Below are 27,373 nucleotides of genomic sequence, written 5' to 3' on the forward strand. Positions count from 1 at the left end.
CCAAGTCATTCAGTGCTTATTAAATGAATGTCATCAAGTTGAACTTGTTACCAACCACTTATTAAATCATGCGGCTTTCAAGGTTTTCTTGCAGTGCCAATTACGATGATAGAGAAACATAATGATAATACACATGTAGCCAGTAGCACAGCAGGAACAGAAAAGAATATAATTTCTTATTTCCTTTTGTTTGTAATGATATAAAACTGCTTATATTGTATAACTTCCCCCCACCCTTCATTAATAAACACACACACACTAATGAGAAAATTCTGATCTATGATGTCAATAAAAAAAAATATAATCATCATTATGTCAAGCAATCTGAAAGCCCGTCACTGGACATTTTGTAATTTTCTCTAAGCAATCAGATTAAAATAGAAAAGCGTGATTAGTTAATATGGTAATGGCTTGAACAATTATCAATTAATCAAAATGCCAGTTTGTTCAATTTAAAATCGTGACAACAGCGAAAGGCTTCTGAGTACTTATTGTACTACTTTATTAGGACCTTAATGGCCAGTAAGGCACTTGAATTGTTTGTACTGATTTCATAAGAAACCACAAATAATTACAGCATAAAATCAAAACTGATTTGTATACAAATATAAAAAAGTATCATACAATTCAATGTCATTGAATTTATAAAATAGCTATTTATAATGGATACATATTAAGGAGTAATTATAAAGCAGTTAATACTGCTCTTTTTTAAACATTCACTTCAGACAAAAAGGTTCTGCCCAATCTTGTTGAAGCCAATAAGTTCTTTCTTTACTTTAATCTACAAATAAGATCCACCCACAGTAGTAAAATAGGATTTTCAAAACACAACATGTATGTATGGACGGGAAAAATAATGCAAGGATTTTTTATATGCCTCCCACTCCTTGCAGCCATAAAAATATGTCTTGACAGATTTCAACTTGAATGAAGGTTCATAATTGACGATTTAATTTTGTATAAAAACTGTTGGGACTCATACAGAATGGAAAGGGCTGAATACAATACTCAAATATAATTTAATTTAAAGGGCTTTATGTTGATCTTGTTGAGAAAAAGCCCTGTAAAAGCCCTGTCATGTCAACAACCCAAGATAAAAGATAGTTATGGCATTCCTTGTTATCAGCAACAGGTCCCCAGCCTTATCAACTAGCAATATGCCTATCAATAGTTAAATCCTCACAATGTTATTAATTATTCAAAGCTGCGATAAAAAATATCTGATACCTGCCTGTATTAGGCGTTTATAGTGTTAAGAGGTAATACGGAGCATCATGGAAGCAATAATGCCTTCAGTTGATTGGGGAAAAATGTGCATCAGCTCAACTTAAATTAGTTGTTAAATTAACGTAAGACTGATTCATTGTCTGGTAATATTTTTACTAATTAAATTGAGTGCCTTTAGGTTAAAAAACACAGGTTTGTTCTTGCTTCCTTTTTTATTCTGGGGCTGGGAGTTAATTATCATCCACAATCTAGCTTATAAAAGAACCATGAACTTCAGTAATAATTGATTTATTATAAAAATTATGAAATAACCTGAACTGACAAATAAACAAAGGGCCATAATATAAGCCAAAAGTGGTCGCAGTCAAAAATATATACACATTGTAATTTGAGGTCATTAAACTGTGAGAGTTTGAGAGAGAATCACCCAGGTATTTTAAGAGAGTAAAAAACACAACATTTTGGGACAAAACATTTTATAGCGGAAAAATTAAGAGGTGTCATTCTGCAGCAGCTCATTGCAGCAATAATTCCCTTCTTTTAAATCACAGAGACATTAAGGTAATTTAACTATTAAAGTTTGAGCAAGATGCACTATGTAGTTAAAGAGAAATTGAAAACACACAATTTTCGGACAATATATTCAATAGTTGAAAAATAAAAGGCCATAATTCTGCTAAAACTTTTCACAGCCAAATTCTTTTAATGGCGATATTCTACACATTAAATTCATTCAAAGGCAAAATTTTGAGCAATATCCACCTAGAAGTAAAAGCGGAGGTACCAACACATGCTTTTGGAGAGTATAATTATATTCTATAGTGTTAAATCAGACAAATGTGCCTGCTGAAGCATAAACACCAAGTATTTCAATGTATACCTCATTATGAGCCACAATTAAAGGGGCCTTTTCACATATTTTTTTGGCATGTATTGAAGTTTGTCATTAAATGCTTTATATTGATAAATGTAAAATTTGGATCTAAAAGGGTCCAGTAAAAAAAAAAAGAATAAAATTTTTTTAAGTAACCCTCAACTGGGCTTAAACCACTGACCCCTGGAGTCCTGGAGTAAAAGTCTACTGCTTAGACCACTCCGCCATCCGTGCTCATACCATGACGGATGTACTTTATTGTTTATATAAGCAATCCTCGTAGTTTCACAAAATACAACAACAACAACAGAACTCTCCAAATTATTCAATCATTTTGCATTGCAACGCTTTATAATTATTAGTATTTTAGATTGTCAAAAGATGCATATAATGGATATTTTAGACCATGGTAAATGTTCAGTATTTATACTGTTTCCACACAAATATCATAACTGCAACGAAAATTTGCGAATCTGAAACAACTTTTGTTAATTTTGTCAATTTACCAAAATCTGAAAAGGCCCTTTTAACTAAAGACACTTTTGTTTGTAATATATGAAAGACGATCACTAACAGTCAAATCCATAAAGGTTAAGTTTCTATGAGCAATTACTTCTAATAATCAATTCTGCTCAAGGAATTTTTCTTCATTTGCTAAGTCAATTTAAATTATTGATCACACATACCGGTAACAGTCATAAAATGATACTTAATTTTTACCAGGTCTTGAATAAGTTTTTATCGAATTGACCATGTTTAATGTTGTCAATGGAGTCAAACAACAAAATGTGCTTCTTGTATTTTTATTAAACACACCATAATAAAAGTTGTTATTTTTTCTAAGGAAATAAAAAGGTCAAGTAATACATCACTATACATTTGTAACAAATATATCATAACAAACTGTGAAATAAAAATGTTTAAGCATGAGCTTTTGTATCATTACTACTGTAATTTCCTGCTTAAAAACCAATTATTCCATTAACACAAAAAGCTTTAAAACAAAACTTGAATGTTTAAATGATCTGTATTTGTCAATTAACATTAGAAGGCTCTAATAAAGAACTAAATAGAATGAAAATGTTACGAATGTTGCTTAATGTTACATCTGTACAACATAGGTCTAGGCATTTTTGTCTTAGGTCTAACTTAAAAACCATAATCCATTAAATTAACAGTTTATTAAAGAGGTTTTTTGCAGTGTTTTTATACTGAAGTATAACTCAAATCCTTATTTAACCCTTTCCCCCATAAGAAGCAATGTGAAAATGGCTTTTGCAAACAGCATAAAACCAGAACAGCCTGCGAGTAACTCGCAGTCGGTTAAGGTTTTATGCTGTTTGCTGCTCATCAGTATCTAAGGGTTGGAAACAAAGCCTTTAAAACTTGAATCTAGTAAGAATTTAAAGGTCTTTAATTTAATGTAACTTTCTAAGGGACTACAAATGCATTAAAATATGTTTCTAACTGGTAAAGGGTTAAAGCCAAGAATCAATTAAATTAACACAGTTTATTAAAGAGGTTTTTTGCAGTGTTTTTCTTTTTAAGTATAACTCAAATCTTCTTTTAAACACATTGACAAGCAATATGTTCCTGGTTGTAATTAAACATTTTAAACATCTGCCAATTTAAAGAGTGGTAAACTGCTTCAAAATCTTGTTAAAGAAAATGTGTCAATGAAAACCTAATTTATTTTCACAGACTCTAAAGAATTTCATAATCTTTTTCTTCCAGAAACGTGAACAACGCTGCCTAAAATCTTCAAAATCCTTGACAAGCTATTGGAATTTGGATTAAGGTTATTGAGCAAAAAATAAGCCTATACCGCCAATTAGGAGTGTATTTTTCTTTCAGTTTTGATGTTAACTTTACAAGTGTACAAGTTAATTGCATAAGCCTCAAAAAGACCTTCTAATCTATTTTGCAATTTCAGTATTTACTAACATGATATAGGACATTTTTATTGTAGAATTCAGGATATAGTCCTTGAATAATAAAATATCAATGGCAGATTATATGTAACTCTCTCATACCACCAGGTTGTGAATAAACAGAGTATTTCAAATGTATAATTATATTTTTGCAATAAAAGACTATATATATTATAAAAATGAAATTGTTAAGAGAAAAATATAAACAAAGACAAACAAAATATTTGCAAGACTGGTTGTCTATAGGATTCAAACCGACTGCTGGGTGCACTCATCAAAGCTGATTAAAGTACTTATCAATAATGAACATGTGTGTAAAGTATTTCATATACATTTCATTTAAATTCTTCAATGCTACATCTATAGACCATGAATGTAATATACATGTTGACCAACACTCACAATTTGAAAAAATGTTTTTTTTTATAAGGCACATTATAAGGCACATTTATGGGTCACTCTCCCTTAAATAATAAAAAAAATAATGTATGAAATTTGGGAATAAATTTGAAGTTATGTATCTGATACGGAACTTACATTTTTGGAGCTTTAATTTATTTTCCAAAGAAAACTTAATAAAATTATTCACAACACTTTTCTAAGGTGATGTACACTACATATTTGGCTACAGATAGAGAAAAAACTTGTACACAGTTATACAATTAAATCACATGTTTTGCCAAACATTAATAAAGGCAAACCAATTGCATTTCAAGCCCTAGTCAACAGAAAATGATGAAATGCATTTTTAATGGTGAAAACATTATTAATTAAAATGGAAGAAAAATAATGTCTGTTTCATTGAAACAAAATTATTGTTTGAAAGGCTATTTGATGCACATGGAATGTTAACATGTCAAAGGAATATATTCTATTGAAGCTTTTATTTAACTCAGTTTACAAGCTTTTTTTAATATGAACCTGGCCTTTTCCTGGCCATTTGGTGAATTTGTTTAGGGGGGAGGGGAGGAGAATTGGGATTTTTTTAATCTGTTTAACAGACAGGTAGATACGCTAGGAAAAGGCCTGCAGATCCATTAGTCTAATTTATAACATGTGCAAAAAATTTACAGATACTTTTTATATGGGATAAATTCTTTGGAAATATTACCAATATAAAAAGTTTAATATTTTAGAGCGTCAACAAATTGGACTCGCAGATCCATCACAGCCTATTTTGTATAAAGAAACATTTCGATTAATTTGTTTTTTTTTAAGGATTTGATTTGTTTGAGGGGGGGATTACAATTTGTATTTTGATTAAAAAGATTTTCATAACAACTAATTTCTAATATTTGAGGACTCAACTTGCAACTTGCACTTTAAAAAATATATACTATTTAATTTTATATATATGGTCGCGGTGTTTAGTGGATGAGGTGTCCGCCTAGCGATCGGTAGTTCGTGGGTTCGATTCATACTCGGGGAGCATTCTCATGATCTCCTTCATAGACACCAAGTATTGGTTCTTCCCAGGAAAGGGACTTTACAGTGTCCATATCTGCGAGTAATACCCACGAGGGGAGTTCAGCAGTATTTAAAGATAGATAGATTGTGGAAATCCTGTACAACTTCGATACAACCAAGTCATGCAATACAATTAACAGCAATGTTTAAACAAGTCCTACCACAAAACTTACGGTAAAGGTTTAAATCTATCATTAAGTGCAGCAACATAATGTTCGCCGTCCTTGAACTCGTCAAGAGATTGAAGTCGAGTTCCACCTGTGGGGGTGTAAATATTTCTTACAAATCCAACCTGGGGCCTGTCCTTATACAGTAGTTTTGTTAACTCTTCTTTAACACCATCCAAAGTTTTAATTCTGTTCGAAATGCAAACTTTTGACCCTCTCGTAAACTGGTCACCATTCACATAAAACACAACATTCGGACTATGTTTTAAATCTCTTGTTTCGACAGGAGCGTACTGAGAAGTGTTTCCCTGAGCAGGCGAGTATGCTTTCGACATTCTTATCGCCTTTTTATGTTATTCTAATAACAAGAACACTATTGTTTACATTCCAAACCATGTATCCGAAAATTATAAAACGTCTGTTGTCGCCATGTAACAGTAAACAACTTCGGATAGATCGCTCTCTTCCACAATATCATCTATTGCATTCTGGGATAAAACCTACGTGACCTTTGATCCGCTTTCCTTAGTTACCACGTGCTGAATGTAAACAAATTAGTTAGCACAACGTAATACCTAAATCCTTTAAAAGATATTTTAATAGCACTTTGCTTTCAACAAATGCAGACAGTCGAAATAAACCCAATACATGCTGATAATCGTTGTCTTTAAATTCCGGAAAATCAATACAACGCTTGCTAGACTCGTTAAGTATTGATAAATCTATAGATCTACCTCTAGAAAGTAGGGGAAAGTTGTAATTAACAGTTTATTAGGCAGCGACAAACTTTGTATTGGCGGTCCAATTACGTTCTACTAATATTACATTACGGGCAGCTAAGGTGATCCAAACATAACAAGTATATGAGAGAGCAGAATACAAAAATAAAGTTAAAATGCTTTCAAAGTAATAAAATAAATAACAACAGAGCGAACCGCTAAATCGTTGCAGGTGAGAGGGTCATCTGAGGAAAAATGCTGGATGTTGTTGCTGGATTGTTTATATGCATTTTTGTATTTCCAAAATAATGTACGATCAAAAATGTTGTATGATTGTAAATAATTATTCGAGAAAGAATTATATGTCAATTATTTATATACATACCAAACAATAAACTAATTATTATTATACAAATACAGAATACTAAATATATTCAATGGAATACACAAAGGAGATCTGTACTGTAGTATAGATGATCTATACAGAAGGCCTAACTGATTAATATTTGTGCCTTTTAAAATAATTGTTTTTGTTTTGCTTTCGTTTTCGGTTAACACCATTTGATAATGAGTTCGGTCGTCATCGATGTGGATCACAAACGCACATGATTTCTATACTTATCAACCGTAATATATACATGCAGGCGATTATGATCAACGAGTCTTATACAGATTTATTAGAGTTTGAAAATTATATAAAATGTAAACAATTACTGATTGAGAATAAAGCTCATCAAAACCAACCATTCGAAACACACATCACGTTATGAATGTGTTTTTTTAAATATAATTTAGTTTAGAATTTTAATTTCGCAGAAGCGAATTATATATATTATCTACTTGGCACTCATGGACAAGTTAATTATACATTTTTCTGTTTTAACCGTAATCGGTCCGAAAATGTCACACAGTTAACGTTGAAGGCTTAACGTGATATTTGAGGAATTAAACGAGTGCCACTAAAAGTATTACTTAAGACACCATTCGTGTGCTAACATAAACTGAATTCAAATGTAAAAACCACAAAAGGCTCATTCGCGTCCATGATTGCCACATCAAGTGATTACAAACTTCCGGTTCCAGCGACGACAGTCGTGAGGCGCGCCAATAAACACGAGCAAATTAACGAAAAAACTCACCGAATTGTCACTTATTTCCCGAACGTTTCGCTGATTCAGGCGGAAATAATTTCGAGTTTGATCGCATGTCTCTTAAAAGCAACATTTTAATACTGTTTCGGAGTAAAACGCGTAGCTTACACAGCAGTTATGTTTTTTTGCGGAAATTTTGGTACGTGTTTTGAGTAGATAAATCTTAACGCCAAATAGTATGTAACACTTTTACGTTGTAGCAATTGACGTCATGTGATTGTGACGTCATTTCCTTTATTTTATAACAAAATGTTTATTCCTGATGTAAACTGGTTCCCCGTTGAATATAACCGTTGACTAAAATATAGAGAGTAACGATAGATAAGGGGAGGTAACCAATCTACTCCTGATGAAGGTCTTAATTGACCGAAACGTTGAGTGAATAGATATTTTAAACGATGTGGAATTCGGAACACATCATCCGCAGAAGTTGTTTCTCTGTTTTATATAATTATTTATATAGAGTAGATAAATCAAAATTTTAAACGTCCGCCTAATTGCCACTAAATTGAGTATACCGTAATTACTCTAAGTTTTCTGACACTAATTTTTCGGACACCCTCTTTTAGCAAAATAATTATTTTTCGCGGGTTTTAATTTTCGGACATACGGGTTTTCGTCCAAAATTAAATCTCTATATTTTCGGCTAGTACCGGCATACTTTACAGCGCTGTTTTTTTCACAAATGTCGACCGTGTCATCTTTGCTTATCTTGTTACACTTCGGTCAAGTAATTTTACAACCGGATTAAGGTCATAAAACCTGGCAGTTGCATGCTTGAGGGAAATTGGCCATTAAATCCGCGTAATAGGGTAAATAACCATGTATACCGATAAAAACAATCGTTCGCCATACAGCATTTGAAACAATATCGTCGTATTAAGGAAGCAGAATGTGTTATGTTTTCACTTTTTTCTATATCATTGCAGTTAAGAGTAAGCAAAGCTGTGAAGTTGTATTTATTTCAAAGCAGGAAAAGAACAGTAAATTAACATAAAATAACTGCATATTGATTGATTGCTTTTATTTCAATATAATTATATTTTTCGGACGCTTAGAATTTTGAATAATTTTGGTTTCTAAATTTTCAGACACGAAACAAAATGTATTTTTAAGTGTCCGAAAACTTACAGTATTTATTGTACTTCGTATAGCAAAAATCCAATTGAAATTCAGAGAACCTCTTTGACCCTAATCTAATGGTACGTATCAACTTATCTTAAAGCTAAGATCATGCCCTTATTATTATATGGACATTCCCTTATGTAAACAATATTAATCAGTATGCGTTTTTATAAAATCTATATTGAAATCCATACTTATATCGGCTTTTCTTTCTTTTTAAATCAATGATCTTTTTTTGTGATAATGGTTAACGTCTAGAAAAAAAGGCATTGGTAAACAGCGTAGACCCAGATGAGACGCCGCATGATGCGGCGTCTCATCAGGGTCTGCGATGTTTGCTTAAAGAATTTCCGTAAGAAATATTCTAAATATAGAAATAAATATACTAGACATGCCTAATTTTTGGAAATAAATTGATCCAATTTTGAAGGATGGGAGAGTCCACTAGGCATAAATGGGTTAAGTTTTTGAACAAATTAGCGCCAACAAATGATGAGAGGCAATTTTTCATTGAAACACTGTTTTTCTAAAAAAAGTAATGTCAGTAAATACCTATAGATCACTTATATACATCTCAATATCGATAACCTAATGCTAGTTATACCGATTTATATTATATTCACAAAGTGAATTTAGAAGTTTCGAGTTGTTTTGATGATTCAATCATTGTTCAGTTGAAGTTCGAAACAATAGAAGAAAGACTCTTGTTTTAGCAGACACTTATCTTGTTTTAGTTTAGATGAAAGAGACAAGTGCTAATTATTCTGTTACATGGAACTTCTTAGTTCAGAATGCTGCAAGCAGTTGGAGTTTGGTTTTAATTTGTAACGTCTTTCAGGGGACGAAAAAGTGTCGCATGATTGAGATAACACTTGCACAATAGAATTTACGAGTCCATAAATCATAAACGTTTTAACTCAGAAGCTGTAAGCCGTACTATTATTTGATAATGTTGTTGCAGCTTGCAGATGCACATAAAGTGAAATTGCAGCTGCAACTATTAAGATACCTCACTTATTATACACTGCGGTCCTCTATTAATTGCAAGGAACCACTTGCCAAACAATGAGACATAAAACAAAAGACATGGCACATATGTCCATATTATTGTTTAAATAACAAGCGCCCAAACAGTACATAACAAGCGCTCAAACAGTACATAACAAGCGCCCAAACAGTACATAACAAGCGCTCAAACAGAACATAACAAGCGCCCAAACAGTACATAACAAGCGCCCAAACAGTATATAACAAGCGCTCAAACAGTACATAACATGCGCTCAAACAGTACATAACATGCGCTCAAACATGGACACAACTGGGGTCATCGCCTATGAACGGGCAATTCAAAAGCACAGTTGGTTACGGTAATCAGGTAAAGCATTTGAAACCTTTTTACATTAAAAACAATTTCATACTTATATTCAACACAAGTGGTCACTATTTTGACGGAAAATGGTGAATTTAAGGTCGGCGTAAAATGGTCACTTTAGTTCGGCAGTAAACGGACACCATAGTTAGACGGCAATTGTTGACAATAGTTAGCCAGCATATGGTAACTCAAGTTCGACGGCAAAAAGACACTATATTTCGACGGTAAATAGTCAAAATAATTTGAAAGCAAGTGTCAAAGCTCATTTAAATTCGACTCTATATATTTTTTTCAGAAATTTAGGCTATAATTCCTCTTGACACAAATTGGTTGCCATGATTCTTCGGCCAACGATTCGAAGGCCACTGGCCAGTCTTGATCCTTCGACTGCCCTTTGTCGTCTTAATGAAGCACACGCGTTAAATAATTTATATATTTATTGTTTGGTTTGATTTAAAGTCGTTTTGAGTATTTTTTTCGCGTTTATATAACTTTCGTCGGAATGTTAACAAAAGCAAATGTATGTATGCTATATGCTGCGATGATGTAACATTGTGTAGAGTTTCAACCTTCACTTTTATATTCTTCTTATATTACAGACAACAATTTATACAACGCAAAACATAGATCGCGGTCAATTTTCTTGGTTTCTTTGAAGTTTTGTCCAAGGCATTAGTTTGACTGCGCAAGCGCGAGCCATTCGTCACCGTCGAAACATAACCCTATAATTGTTAAACACGATCCCTGTAAAACAATCAGTCGCTGTGCCATTGAAGCTGTCGGTCTATGTAACTAATTTCGTCCACCACGTTCAGTTACCGACCGCTGCGACCGACTTTATCTAATTCATAGAGGTATTAACCATAAACATGTCTAAATCCAATAAATGAGATTCCTCCAATGATTCTACCTGCTGATAAATTAACGTCGACTCAGACAATTAGCTCAACGATCACTACAACAAAATCTATCAAGTAATTGAAGATATCAAGTTTTAAAAGGCTAAATTATTTCATTCACAGGAATAATTGGTGTCGTATTTTATCGCGACCGTTTACATACATAAGCTATCAAAGTCCATGTTTCTCACTCTGGAACAATCACATATGTTATTATTATTTGGGTTAATTTGATTTCTTTACTGCTCATCATAGTTTTGAACGGGACATGTTGTACAAACAGCTCAATGTCGACACTGCGTTTCCACACATTTTAAAAAACAAAATGCATCAGCTCATTGCATTAAAATATAAAATGAGAGTATATTGCGATTGACACAGACTTTGGCCGTATTGCAAACGTTTTAAATCCCAGACCTTAAACTACTATATTAACTCGTGAGTTCATTTTGGGTCGATCTCTGAAACAACATATAACAAAAATCGCTGGAAAATAATTATGACCTAAACATCAATGGTGGGCTAAAAAGTACAAACAAACAGAACGCCGCCATGGCAAAAAAGCTGCAAATTTAGAGGAATATAACAATGCGAGTAATTGAGGTACTATGCAATTTGCATATAAGATGTACAACATGCAACGAAAACAAGAGTTAACGATACAGTAAATTCAGGTTAATCAAACGTCGACATGCAAACGTTGTATTTACCAGACTAATAAGAACTTCAAAGATAGGTGAATACGGTTTTCATGTAGAATTTGTGCTCTCGTGTAAAAAGTGGCAATATACAAATGAATGACAACCTTCCAAAATGGAATAACAGTATACAAGTAAATATATCCGCAATCGCAGCTGAGATTTGGAGACGGTGTATGTACTCATGTGTACATTTTCTCTAGAATCTAGCAACATTTACCAACTCGCTTTTGCAAGCACTTACCCAAAATCGCTTGCAACTTTTCTATACCGATCTTTTGACACAACATATTCGTGTCCGGCCTCTATCTGGTCTAGCGCTCGTACTTCTGTTCCGTTTGGCGTATACACGCGTCTGTAGCAACCGCCCGTGCGGTTCGGCACACGTTCCGTTAGAAACTCGCAAAAGGTATCGAACCCCGGAATCTGGTGAGTGTTTAACGTCACAACTTTCCCCGCCATAAATCTATCGCCATTTACATAAACGGTAATCCTCTTCCCTTGCATAGTTGGCGATATCATGACGGTAGCGTAGCTTGATTCGTTGCAAATTCGGGCAAGTTATTCCGGACGAATGACCTTTTTACAAATTTCACCGCACTCTGTAACTTTTTGATCACTATGCCATCACATTATTCCACAAAATCAGGAAAATTTAAAAATATGAGTCCGAAATTCCGTAGTCAACGTCCATTTAACAACGCCGCGCAAAGTATCATGGGAAGTCTAATTGTTAACGACGTCAAAAGTAAACAAACGCTTGACTGAACTCTATTGTTCAAGCGCTTAAAAAACGTTCTCTAAATTTTTCGTTGATTTTTTTAACGTTCTGCGACGGTGATTCCTTTCACACGAATGTATTCTATACTTATTAGGTTTTTATTAGGTTTCTTTCTTTCTTTTCTTTACTAAATGCAATGTAGAAATGTAATCCTTAAAAGACCATTGAAAACGCACCGGAGACTTTGGAACGACTGTTTACTCAAATCTTATATTGACTTGAAGAAATGCATTATAAATCCCACTACATTTCTGAAAACACTGTTTACTTAAACAGCCACTTACCATTGATACATTGCCAAATAAAAACGCATCAATTATCGGACACATTTCAGATTCACACAAAGGGCAAACTTTTCGATACGCGCAAAAAGACAACGAGGCCTACATATGTTTTGTTGTTCATACGCCGCGATATGAATGAACATAATTTGAAAATGATTTAAGTCTTACCAATGAAAGCATAATCAATTTATTAGCAGTAAAACCCTTGCGGATAATGTGTTCCGAATTCCACATCGTTTATTGATGTAAGAACGGTGTATGTTTCCTTTAATTGAAAGAAGCTCATATCGGCTACAAAACAAGCTATACCTTTTGCATTAACAGTATTGAAGTGCTCATATTCTAGACCGGTCGATACTATCGATATTATTGACTTGTCTGCTTTGTTTTAACAACCAGCAAAAGAAACGCGGATGAGTTATGATAGCAATGCTTCTGATAAAAAAATCATACTTGACTTCAAATTATCAAGGGTCGGAATGTTTTATACAACTTAAATGTTACGATGAATCGCATCTATCCTCTTGTCCTGTTTGCATCTTTAACCCATTTATGCCTAGTGGACTCTTCCCATCATGCGGCGTCTCATCTTGGTCTTCGCTGTTTGCCAAGGCCCTTTTTCTAGACGATAGGCATGAATGGGTTAAGTTGTGAAAAGAGTGCGCTCACTTAGCCGTAGTTGCTATGAAGGGGCCATTGGATTACGCGCAGGTTAGTTTGGTTGGTAATCATTCTTACGAACAGTTGGGATTCAGTCCGCGTTCTGCATTGCCCACCCTTCCCACCGGGTACTCCGTCCCCTCCCTCACGCACACAGCACAAGACCATACCATAACTGAATATCTTTCAGCAAACAAGTAAGCTAAAATATCAGCTAGAAATACACATTCGCTGAAATTACTTGATAAACAAGCAAATTCGTTGAATTGATATCTCCGCCAATATGCCTCTGGACACAAAAGGGTTATACATGTATTTGACACTCAAAAAAGCATTTTTTCAAGATATAAAGGGCCATAACTCCGTTATTAACAGATGGTGTACCATGCCATTTGGCGTGCAGCATCCTCTTATCCATATATATACTCATACCAGGTTTCAATGAAATCCGCAAAAGCACTTCCAAGATATGGCTCCGGACACACACAAAAAGCATTTTTTCAAGATACAAAGGGCCATAACTCCGTTATTTACAGATTGTATATATTGCCATTTGGCGTGCATCATCCTTTTATCCATATATATACTCATACCAAGTTTCAATGAAATCCCCCAAAGCACTTCAAAGATATGGTTCCGGACGGACGGAAAGACTGACGAACGGAAGGACGGACGGACGGAATGACGGACGGATGGAAGGACGGACGGACGGAAGGACGGACGGACAACGCCAAAACAATATCACTACGCCTATGGCGGGTGATAATTAGACATGAGTTCCCGCGACATACTCCGGGTCCTCCCATAATGCAGCCTCACGTCCGGAAGGACAAACATGTATTAAACTTCAAAATACCCACTATAGATGAAGCTCGTTGATAATAGACACGTGTTCATTACGAATAAAAAAACATTAGGGGCTAGATAATGTTCTTAACGACACAGTGTATAATTAAGTCATCAAAGCTTGTTAAAGGTGATTTTTTAAATATATATTCTGCTAATACTCTGCAGTTTGTTTAATGCAACAATGTCATTTAAATCCATTATATGAAGAGTTATTGTTTAGCTAGGCCAAAAAAATATGTCCGTTTGGGGTCTCCTTGGAAAAAAAACAGGGTTGGTAGGTAGGGATTTTTTTGTCTGTCGGGTACTAGAATGAAAGGCTACTAAAGCTTATTATTAAAAATACATGTATATATATGCTTTGTTTGCTTAATATTAGATCTTATATGAACGAAAATGAACGAATTTTTTATTTATTTATTTTTTTTAAATTTATTTTGGGGCGACCCCAATAAAAAGTTGAGGGTCGGCGCCATTTCGGGAGACACGGTCGGTAGACCAGAAACGGACCTATTTTGTTTGGCCCTATGCAAATCAATAAGGATAATTCTGGAAATGGTCTAAAACATTTTAAAGTAGGCCAAATATTGTTTCTGCGTTCGTTCCTAGTTTTGCTTGAGACATACTCTTAAGTCTACGTCTATGTCTACCACGTAAGGCTAACACGTCAGTCAAACACGTCAGTCTAACACGTAAGTCTAACGCATAAGTCTCTCACGTAAGTCTCACACATAAGTCTCACACGTAAGACTAACACGTAAGTCTATTGCGTAAGTCTAACACGTCAGTCTAACAGGTCAGTCTAACACGTAAGTCCAAAACGTAAGTCTTATATGAAACCCCAACACGGCAGTCTAACACTCAAGTCTAAAACGACAGTCTTACACGTAAGTCTTAAACTGAAGTCCAAAACGTAAGTAATACACGTAAGTCTACCACGTATGTCTAAGGCGCACATCTAACACGTATGTCTAACACGTCAGTCTAACACTTAAGTCTAACACGTAAGTCATACACATATGACTAACGCGTAAGTCTACCACGTAAGTCCAACACGTATGTCTATCACTTAGGTCTAATACTTAAGTCTACCACGTATGTATAACATTTAAATCTAACACGCATGTGTAACACACTAGTCTTACACGTATGTCAAACACGTAACTTGAGTATGATGCTTATTTCTCGTCCATTGGGATCTAACATTTCGCGCTTTTTTCGACACGTATAATCTTGTTTCATAACGATTACCTCCCGTTAAAAATAAACGTTGATTAATTCAGATTTTGAATAAAACAATCGTTTTCATAAACTGTAGTTGTTAATCGTTAACATGTGATACAATCACTATTATAATTGACGCATGCAACAAGATACGATATCTTAAACTTGAAGATTGAAGGATTGCACACTCTGGTGGCTTAGTAGGAAATCACACAGCAAGGGAACATATCGTTTCTAGGTGTGCTTGGTTTTACATACACTCACTTCCACCAAGGACCTGCTAGCACCAAGGACCTGCTTCCACCATGCACCCGCTTCATTCTTATACAAATTTAAACCACTCATTTTACTGAACATGCGTAATAAATACACGTTTATACATTCTTTGATAGGGCCTTTATTTCGTTTCGAGTCTTTTAAAGGATTACCCCCGCACTGAGTATCTCAAAGAAGATACTTGAAATTCGACCCACTAAGTATGACGCATTGTTTGTACTTCATTTATGTATGTAGCAACGGGATATACAACCACTAACTGGTATTAAGACATAAAAGAGCGGCCGGCGAGAAGATAATGCAGTGTGATCTGGATTTGTTAAAGATCGGAGTTGCTTCCCTTAGCAATAGTTAGTCGGTCGGACGGACGGTCAGTCGGTGGCAAGATACGTTGATTAATCATTTGAATACTGACCGTAAATTTGCATACCCATTAACACACACCAACCCATACACAGTTCTCTTAAAGCAATACTCAAAATCAACGATTATTTAGTACAATATTTCGAAATATAAAGTTAACATATAAAAAATCAATGTTCCTCATAGCAATAGCCAAAATTTCAACGCAAGATGTTGTCTGGTAACATAGATTTATCGCGATACAAACTGCTCGGTTTTATTTTATTAGTTGGTCGCGATAGCGGCCGACTAAATTTACAGAGCATATATTGCAAATCAGTATTTGCTTAGAAGCCTTAAGTACGATAAGAACCGCAACTCACTCTGCTAGGGACGATTACCGCTGAATGTCTGCAGCAGACGACAAATGATTCTGCTCTAGCAGTGAGTGTGTAAGACGACATTGGCCAGTCTAGTGTTAATCATTGAAATCTGTACATAGTGATATTGGCTGCTTTCAGGGAAAACGGGGCTTAATGCACGTCAAATAAGATTAGCCTGTGCACACTGATTAGTCTGTGCAATACGCGCAAGCTAATCAAGGACGACAACAGTGAACAACTTCAGTGCCTTCAGCGCTTTGTTTTTCGTGTGTCACAATACGTTAATTTGTAAATTTCCGGCTGCGAAATCCGAACATTTACGAGCGAACGTGAGATTGACTTCGAACAGCTTCGGAAGAACGACATTGCTCTCATGAATTCGTAGTTCTTCCTATGTCACCCAAAGCTTGTCTCGCATTCGCTCATTTATCTTCGTATATCGTGACGGAAAATAAATATGAAATATATTGTCGCACAAAAATAATAAAACGAATTAAATCTATCTTAAGTTACCATACCACATCTAGCGTTGAAATTGTAGCTTTTGCAATAAGGAGCACTTATTTTGTTATGGGTTAACTTTATTTTGCGAAATATTTGGAGAAAAATTCATTGATTTTGAGTATGTATATTACTATTGTATGTTAATGGAAATAAATACGCATTTTGACCAATACCTTCGTTTATGAAAAATTCGTTTAGTCAAGGATCAAAAATTTTGATTACAAGGGCCGTGCAAATTTAGTGTGTCAAAGAACCCTAATAATGTAGACAATTACAATTCATGAGATTTAAAGTTGATAATTTCAGTCCCCGCAAACAATCTGATATTAAGACCGTTTAAAGACCAAATTAAAAAGCTCAAGCGTCGTGCTGTACGGATAACTATTGTTCAGATCTTCCATGAAAAGTCCTTTGCCCCACACGCGAATTAATATCGGCATCCATTTGTATTTACATGAACGAAGGGATGTTTGAAAAAGAGCCGAGCGCGCAATTATTCCAACCTGGTTATTATAACTGTGTGTGGTAGGGCATTCAGTGTGAACAATACCGAAATAAATCGGAAAGTGGGATGTGTTGTTTCTTTTAACCCATTTATGCCCCTCGTCTAGAAAAAAGGACTTGGCAAACAGCGTAGACCCAGATGAGACGCCGCATGATGCTTAAGGGAATTTCTGTAAGAAATATTCTAAAGATAGAAATAAATATACTAGACATCCCTAATTTTGGAAATAAATTGATCCAATTAAGAAGGATGGGAGAGTTCACTAGGCATAAATGGGTTAGGTAACGGCGAATAGAAAGATGGAGTAAGAATAATGTTTGATGTACGGCAGATATGTGCGGATTCAATCACACATCTGAGTGGGGGCTAACCTTGTTACGTACAGTGGAGGGTGCCGATTTTGGCTTACATTTTGACCGCCAAATAAAACTAACGACTGAACCGCACTTTATTATACTCTTATAGAACAGAAAGTTATAACTTTGATGATGAAAAATGAAAAAAAGAGTAAAATGGGCCTTTTCACGTTTGGGCAATTTCACAAAAAAGTTGATTCAGATTCGCAAATTTTCGTTTTAGTTATGATATTTGTGAGGAAACAGTATAACTGAAAATTTACAATGCTCTAAAATAGCCATTATATGCATCTTTTGAAAATTTAAAAAACCTGAAAATTATAAAGCGTTGCAACGCGAAACGAATTAATAATTTGGAGAGTTCTGTTGTTGTCGTTATATTTTGTGAAACTACGAAGATTGCTTATATAAAGTATAAAATACATAAGTCGTTGTATCATGACAAACTTTAAAACATGCCAAAATCTGTGAAAAGGCCCGTTTAAAACCTTATTTTAATATCAAACATGGTTGTCGGTAAGGCAAACTTGTAAGTAAAACACCATCACTTTTTGGGTTTCTATTTAGATTGAATCTAAACAGATAAAGCCACTTTAACCCATGTTATGACATCGTATGCCGGGCTATTTCACATACATATCAATAGTTTAAGTTTAAACCAAACATTAATCTTAAAAAGGCCACCGCAGCTTCATAAATTAATGCCTCAATGTAAACAAAAGTATACTATACAGAAAAAATAGAATTCGTGTTGATACAACATTTCAATCACTCCCGGTATTTTCCGTTTTATGAAAATAATACAAATACCGTAATACCCCGGCTATCATTCAACTACGAAGCCTCGACCCTTGCAATCTAGAGATCAGAGGCGACAAACTATTCAAGAACGACGACATTACAGACCTTTACACGTTTTTTTTCAAGTTGACAACATTGAAAAAATATGTTTAAGATTTTACTATTTTCGTTGAAGTTATGATATTTGCGAGGAACCGTTATAATGAACGTTTACCATTGTCTAAAATATCAATTTTATGCATCTTTAAACAATTTAAAAAACCAAAACATGATAAAACGTTACAAACGCGAAACGATTGCATAATTTGGAAAGTTCTGCTGTTATACTTATATTTTGTGACATTACGTGGATTACTTATTTAATGTAACAAATACATTTGTTCACAAAATGAACTCTGATAGCCGAGTGGTTTATGTGCTAAATTTTTAACTCCATGGGTCATTGGTTCGAGCCCAGTCATGGGTTACTCTTTTCTCTTTTATATTTCATTCGTGTGTTGTTGTTTTTTAATGAAACTCTTTAGTTCCAATGCTAGCATTTATTTAATTTTAAGTATTTAATTAAAAACTTCAATGCATGCCAAAATCTGTTAAAATGTCCCTTTCAAAGGACGGAGTTACATGAATAAATGGATACGTGTTTTCAATGATAGACTGGCTCCCCGATAAAGCAATCGGGTTGAAGAATGTTCAATTTCACTCTGCATGTCTTGCTCTATAAGCAGCGCGGGTCAAGATGTATGACCAATTTCCCATGCAAAACATCATGAACATGGTTGCTATTGAACCAAATGAAGACTTTCAGTGAAACAGTTTGGTTTGAAATTTCAACAAGATATTATATAATCAGCAGAATCATTGTAATGAACAAAAGCAAAACATGTTACGCCTTAAAGCGTTTGGTCACTTTATTTCCTTTAAGTAAGGTATGCAGCTCATTCGTTATTTTATTTAAGTCATTGATGCAACTCCTTTGGGATTCTGTTTATGTAAAGAATGCAAATCCGTCGCGATTTGTTTACGATATTCTGGTAGATACAAATTCGTCGGGATTTTCTTTAAGTGAAGGATGCAACTCTGTCCGGCGATTTTTCAAGCATAGAATGCAACCCCATCTGTTGTTTTTTTTTAAACTCCAAATGAACAATGACAACAATCAGAATAAAAAATTATGTTCGCTTTCACGGACTAATAACGATAAGTTTATTTTATACGGATTTCTCTTTTAATGATTTAATGAAAAAATATTTATGCATCGTGTATTGCTACATTTTCGAAGCTCAGTTTTTTATGCAAACGCTGAGTACGTCTCTGTTAAAGGGATCTTTTAACGTTTGGGTATTAAAATTGACAAAATTAAAACAAAAAATGGTTCAGATTCGCGCATTTTTGTTGTAGTTGTGATATTTTAAGGAAACAGTACTACTTAACATTTACCATGCTCTAAAATATCCATTGTATGCATCTTTTGACGATTTAAAAACCTGAAAATAAAAAAGCGTTGCAACGCGAAACGATTGAATAATATGGAGAGTTTTGTTGCTGTCGTTAAATTTTGTAATCCTACGAGGATTGCTTATATAAAATACAACAATCTTAGTATGAGCACGAGTGGTCTAAGTGATAGAGTTTTACTCCAGGGTTAAGTGGTTCGAGCCAAGTTGAGGGTTACTTTTATTCTTTCTTTAATTTTATTCTTGTTTTTTACTAGAGATATTTAGATCCAATGTTAACATTTATCAATATAAAGCATTGAATGAAATACTTCAGTACATGCCAAATCTGTGGAAAGGCCCCTTTAAGGTCTTAATTTCGTCCTTTCACACAGTATTTGGCGGAAAGGAAACCACTAAATAACATGGGAAAAAACGCGGCTCACAAACGCCCTGAGTATCATGTCAAGTTTCACACTGGACTATGTGTGGCTTGCTGTGAAAAAGCAATATTATGATAAGATGGATTACATGTTATCAGCCAAAAACAATTTCGAGTATCTAACTAGATATTTTTGAGCCCATGAAGGGTCTACTTGAATACCCAAAGTCAAACACTTTAAACTTGCAACTCTTTACTTTTGCATAACACTTTTTTTTTCAAGAAATTTATTATCTAAGCGTTGAAACTAAGTTCGAACACTTTTGTGTGTATCAAAAGTCGATACCGTTGTTATTCTCATTTATTTCTCATTAAAGTCATCTCCAATCTGAAGCTATTTTACTTTAAATTGACTGGCCTGAGGATGTTTGGATTTGATTTTAATTAGATTGGTCTATTCCTAAGTCTATAGTCATACTCTTCTAATCGTTATGTTGACTTTGCAGATACTTCCCATGTTGAATACGACAGTTGCAGGTCACATGCATTCATTCGCAACATGCCAACGTATAAATCAATAACATTTAAAAGCCAATCTTGATATGGAGTTTGCAAGCAATTTCCCCTTTCGAGGCTTATTAATACTCTCCATGATTATACAAAGAGACGAATCACACACGAATAAAGCAGTGCACCCATTAACTTTTTCCTTTTTCGTTAAGCTAACAATTTTTGCATTTTTGTCTTCATTCAGTCTTACACTGAAATTGCACAGCGTATGAGGCTTTTATTTTGGGTTAACTATGTTGGCTGGTTACCGTCATATCATTCAGTGTGTTTGCGGTTTGAAAGTATGAAGCTCAAGAATACGTTAATGCTACGAACGTTGGCGGTTTTGAGGTATGAAGCTTAGGAACACGTCAATGCTACAAACGTTGGCGGTTTTGAGGTATGAAGCTCACGAACACGTCGATGCTATGAACGTTGGCGGTTTTGAAGTATGTAGCTTACGAACACGTCAACTCTACGAACGTTTGCTGTTTTGAGGTATGAAGCTCACGAACACGTCAATGCTACGAACGTTGGCGGTTTTGAAGTATGTAGCTTACGAACACGTCAATTCTACGAACGTTTGCTGTTTAGAGGTATGAAGCTCACGAACACGTCAATGCTACGAACGTTGGCGGTTTTGAGGTATGAAGCTTACGAACAACTCAATGCTACGAACGTTGCCGGTTTTGAGGTATGAAGCTCACGAACACGTCAATGCTACGAACGTTGGCGGTTTTGAATTATGTAGCTCACGAACACGTCGATGCTACGAACGTTTGCGGTTTTGAAGTATGTAGCTCACGAACACGTCAATGTTACGAACGTTGGCGGTTTTGAAGTATGTAGCTCACGAACACGTCGATGTTACGAACGTTGGCGGTTTTGAAGTATGTAGCTCACGAACACGTCAATGCTACGAACGTTGGCGGTTTTGAAGTATGTAGCTCACGAACACGTCGATGTTACGAACGTTGGCGGTTTTGAAGTATGTAGCTTACGAACACATCGATGCTACGAACGTTTGCGGTTTTGAAGTATGTAGCTCACGAACACGTCACTGCTACGAACGTTGGCGGTTTTGAAGTATGTAGCTCACGAACACGTCAATGCTACGAACGTTGGGGTTTTTTAATTATGTAGCTCACGAACACGTAAATGCTACGAACGTTGACGGTTTTGAAGTATGTAGCTTACGAACACGTCAATGCTACGAGCGAACAACATATGTATAGGCGCCATACCGACATAAATGGGCAGATAACTCTTAAATTTGTCACCCTTTTTGACGTTCTTTGGTGTGTATTAGGCATTTTTTCGTGTTGGCGCGATGTCGTGTTGAAGCCTTTGAAACCACAAACACACCACAAAATCATCTTGCATAGTTAACAGACCAGCTCGCGTTTTGCACTGTTCCGACTTGAATAATGCAGTCAAATGCATTTTTAAAAGGTTAAGTTTTTTCGCGAATGAATCCCCTCGGCATCAAAGCTGACCGACTTAACTATCCAAACATTACAAATGACATTGTATTACTGCATATGTAAACTTGTTTTACAAGCGCACTAGAGTTACAAGTAACACAAATGACATTGTATTACTGCATACAGTAAACTTGTTTTACAAACTAACTATAGTCACTAGTAACACAAATGACATTGTATTACTGCATACAGTAAACTTGTTTTACAAACTAACTATAGTCACTAGTAACACAATCAGTATAACAGTCCACACCAAACGGACTGCATGGGATTTTCTATCGATGATAATATGGAAATGTTCTCCGAAACCTTCTTCTAACAGACTATATTACATGTTTATAGCAAACCCAGTACCAAATCTTGTAAAGGGAACATAGTATTGCATAGGGCCGTGTTTGTGTCTAGATTACATACTTTGCGTTTTAACTTTTGAACGCGAGACACGACACACGATATATTTAACACGATATATCGCCTTTTGGACTACCTACACAAGGGCGATATAGCGTGTTAAATATATCGTGCGTCGCCGCGACTGTCGCGCAAAATATCGTGCTTCGCCGCGACTGTCGCGCAAAATATCGTGTATCGCTTCGTGTGTTGTGTGTCGACCTTGATGAAAGAAGGGCGAGGTTATAGATGGCACTATCCGGATTCCGTACTTTGGTCCTGCGTCCTCTTGTGAGTCGGAATAAACAGCCACTCACAAAATGTATGCCAACAAAAGGTCAACGTAAAGAATCAATACAACGTACATTTCCTTTAGAAGAGTTAATAAAAACGATCAAAAGTTGTTTATGAGTATAATTCATACATACATTTACACCCGTACGCATTGCATATTTATCAAGCCAGTACCACTAAGCCCGGCTTTAATGGCCTCTCAACTCACATTGGTGTGTGTTTGCGAAAGAACGCCGAGTGCCTGATTTACGAGTCCATTACTGCTCTTAGATTTGTTCCCGCGTTTGACCCGTAGCCTGTAAACCTTCGACAGCCTGTCAGAAAGTTTGCTTTAGTATACACAACTGAATGTTAATGGATTTGGATAACGAACGATGTTTTCCACCTCTTGAGTTTTTGTATCATAGACAGTATTTTAAGATGACTAATGTCTAACGTACGTTACCAAAGAACGTCAAGTATTAATTGAAAATGTGTTTAAGTTGAAGTCGAAGATGCTTGCGACGTTTATCACAATTCAGATGGATGTAACGAAATAAAAAAGGCAAAAAAAACAACAACTGAACGAAAAAGAGATTAAAATACATAAAGTCGGTGCTCTTTCTGTTGCTACCGACAATGATGACAATAACGATGATGATAATGATGATGATGATGATGATGATGATGATGATGATGATGATGATGATGATGATGATGATGATCCAGGGGGACTCGTTCACAAGCTGATGAATACGTTTGTCAAGTTAAATCGCTCTTTCAACAACGCTTTTCTATTTACGCGCGACAAAAAAAAATCTGACGGACGAAAGAGACAAGGCGAAACCTATATACCCACCCTATCTTAACCCATTTATGCCTAGCGTCTAGAAAAATGGCCTTGGCAAACAGCGTAGACCCAGATGAGACGCCGCATGATGCGGCGTCTCATCAGGGTCTGCGCTGTTTGCTAAAAGGAATTTCTGTAAGAAATAGTCTAAATATAGAAATAAATATACTAGACATCCCTAATTTTGGAATTAAATTGATCCAATTTAGAAGGATGGGAGAATCCACCATGCATAAATGGGTTACGGTGAATAGCACTGACGATTGGATATTTGTAGTCATGATGAGGGTACCAGCTTTCCAAAAGAGATACTACCGCTACTAGGCCTATATGCATATAATATGAACAAAATGCAAATATCGACGCAGTTGATGTTAGACAAAATGCATACATTGTATCAACAACATCAACGGCAAACAACAACATGTTATCATAGATGTATCATCTGATAAGCAACGCACGTTCAGTGAACCAAAGAAAAAGTAGATCACGTGTATTACCGCGTGTATCCCAATTATAGTTCATTGCTTTTGAGTTGTGAAACAGAATAAGGCTGAATATTACAATCCTTCAAAGGGTCCGTCATCATTTCCTTAATGAAGACATAATTACATACACATTAGAGAGGCATTCATTAGATTGCCATTAGAAGAACCTGAACCATGCTTATGCGAAGTTTAATCATGCACAAACCAAAATTATTTGTTCATAAAGGTAAGCTTTAAGATGAGACGCTATGCAGCTCCGTTACCTTGCAGGGGTTTTTTTTAGAAAAAGGGGAAGACGCTGGACGCTGGGTAAAAGGGGAAAATCGAGCGCGAAAGAGACATATTTGGGGAAAAAATAAAAACTGTTCATTTCAATGTCTATAACTCACCTACAGACTTCAGGTTTTTTTTTTAGAAAAAGAGTCATGTCTCTGACCTTTTTGTTCTTAAACACATGAACAAGTATGATATTAAAGTCAAAGTCCTAAATAAAGTTGCAGGGGACGGGTAGATCTAATAATGGAAAATGTTTTCAACTTGGGCCGGGGAACGATGTCAATATTGTGATTTCAATTTCATGATGAATGGGTTGACGATCTAGATCTGCTACAGTATTGGAAGGGAAAGGTGCGGCAGCTGCCGATTGTCTACTTTCACTTTCACAATAATCCGACAGAATTAATCGATGTTGATTACATGTACCTCCGAATCCTGCTGGGTTTCAACGGTTTTTGATGATTCATTCTTAAAAAATACGTCAACGCAATTAATATTTTCCGAGTCCGAACGTTTTATTTTGTTCGTGTATGAACGCCAATTGTGAGACTTTTTCTGTTTTAACGTTTATATCTTGGCTTTCACATAACCCGGATGAAAATTCGACTGGTTTCCGGTAATTAATTGACGAAACACCCTTCTCGCGCAAGACCGGAATCCAGTAAAATAGTCACATGATTAATACGATTAGTTGCCCGGTTTCCATGACGTAATTTAAAGGGGCCTTTTCACAGATTTTGGCATTTTTTTAACTTATTCATTAAATGCTTTATATTGATAAATGTAAACATTGGATCGTAAAAGCTCCAGTAAAAAATCAAGAAAAAATTTTAAAAAAGGAAAAGAACATTGCCCGGAGCAGGTTTCGAACTAGTGACCCCCACAGGTGGTTAGCGTGTGGCTATGATATTAATTAGTGAAAACATCATTTTGAATGATAAATAATCATATTATAACGAAAAATTAACTTTTCTGAAAAAAAAAATTTCACTATCAAATATATATATAACAAGGTATGCAACTCAAAATCACCCCAAAACGGGGTGCATCGCTTTGAACAGCCATATCTTCATCAATTGTGCAGCGATTTTCACGATCTCGGTCTTATTCAACGCAGAAATGAATTTCCTTTCTGGAAATGTATATGTCTTGCAATATTTTTACAAATGCTGGGTCAACTTTTAAGAAATAACACGATACACAACACGCATGACCCAGTTGACAGTGATCATGTATTCTTTATGAATGAAATCTCCAGTTGTAAAGACACACCTCCGCATTGGACCAATGAAATCACTCGTATGTTTAAAATGTCAGTTAGTTGAAATGTATGTAAACAAAGGTTTCAAACGGCGCTGGACAGTTAGTCTTGATGCAGAATGTAACGACAAGAACGGTAATAATGTTTTTTCATACGTTTTATTGAATTATGGTATCGAACTACATGAACTTTGTAGGGAAGTTGCCCTTTACTCCGTGAAGATTTCAGTCTTAAAGACAGCATGATCACTGTCAACTGGGTCATGCGTGTTGTGTATCGTGTTATTTCTTAAAAGTTGACCCAGCATTTGTTAAAATATTGCAAGACATATACATTTCCAGAAAGGAAATTCATTTCTGCGTTGAATAAGACCGAGATCGTGAAAATCGCTGCAAAATTTATGAAGATATGGCTGTTCAAAGCGATGCACCCCGTTTTGGGCTGATTTTGAGTTGCATACCTTGTTATATATATATTTGATAGTGAAATATTTTTTTTTTCAGAAAAGTTAATTTTTCGTTATAATATGATTATTTATCATTCAAAATGATGTTTTCACTAATTAATATCATAGCCACACGCTAACCACCTGTGGTGACCCCTGGAGTCCTGCCAGAGTCCTGAAGTAAAAACGCTCTAGCCTACTGAGCTATTCCGCCGAGTATAGATCATCGACGTATTTTATACCTTATATAAGCAATCTTCGTAGTTTCACAAAATGTAACGACAAAAACAGAACTCTCCAAATTATTCAATCGTTTCGCGTTGCAACGCTTTATAATTTTTAGGTTTTAAAATCGTAAAAAGATGCATATAATGGCTATATTAGAGCATGGTTAATGTTCAGTATTACTGTTTCCTCACAAATATCATAACTAAAACGAAAACTTACGAATCTGAAACAACTTTTTTCAATTTTGTCAATTTACCAAAGCGTGAAAAGATCCCTTTAAGAGCTATATATAGAATCACTGGGATTCCCAGATTTGAGTGTTCGTCGGGAGAGAGAGAGAGAGAGAGAGAGAGAGAGCGAGATCGTTGTACATGGTACAAATTGGATAAGCGTCGACTTCCCAAAAGAAAAAAAAATTCTTTGAGGGTAAAATATTATATTTTGGTGAAAAATTATATTTTTGGAGGGGAAATGGTATTTTTAGGGGAAAAATTCTGGTAGGGGAAGACGCCGAATATCGGCGTCACTTTCTTAGTAAAAAAAACCCCTGCCTTGGTTATAAGACTGTCACTTAAAACCGCTGAAACACCGCATGTAAAGCTAATGAATAATTATGTGCTAAAATAATTTGCTTTTACTTTGTTTTCGAGGACTTTTTATGAACTTCGCAGAAAGTAAGTAAATGTGTTCACTGCTTTCAGTATATGTATATGCTATTA

General features: G+C 35.3%; 1 protein-coding gene across 13 annotated transcripts in view; it reads right to left on the reverse strand.

Annotated features, from left to right (window-relative positions):
• The window catches only part of LOC127846934 (doublecortin domain-containing protein 2-like), a 101,955-nt gene that overhangs the window by 61,332 nt on the left and 13,250 nt on the right, over positions 1-27,373 (reverse strand). For 2 of the 13 annotated variants that reach the window (XM_052378365.1, XM_052378364.1), the window contains exon 1: positions 5,676-6,163. The exons of 9 other annotated variants lie outside the window; for them this stretch is intronic. In XM_052378365.1, coding sequence (XP_052234325.1) covers positions 5,676-6,004 — 329 coding nt within the window. In that variant the 5' untranslated portion in view covers positions 6,005-6,163. Of the gene's footprint in view, positions 1-5,675; positions 6,164-11,877; positions 12,374-27,373 lie in introns of those variants that run through there. 2 more of the 13 variants (XM_052378368.1, XM_052378367.1) reach the window with 2 other exon arrangements.

Source organism: Dreissena polymorpha, chromosome 10 (assembly GCF_020536995.1).
Source record: "Dreissena polymorpha isolate Duluth1 chromosome 10, UMN_Dpol_1.0, whole genome shotgun sequence".
NCBI classification, from domain to species: domain Eukaryota; kingdom Metazoa; phylum Mollusca; class Bivalvia; order Myida; family Dreissenidae; genus Dreissena; species Dreissena polymorpha.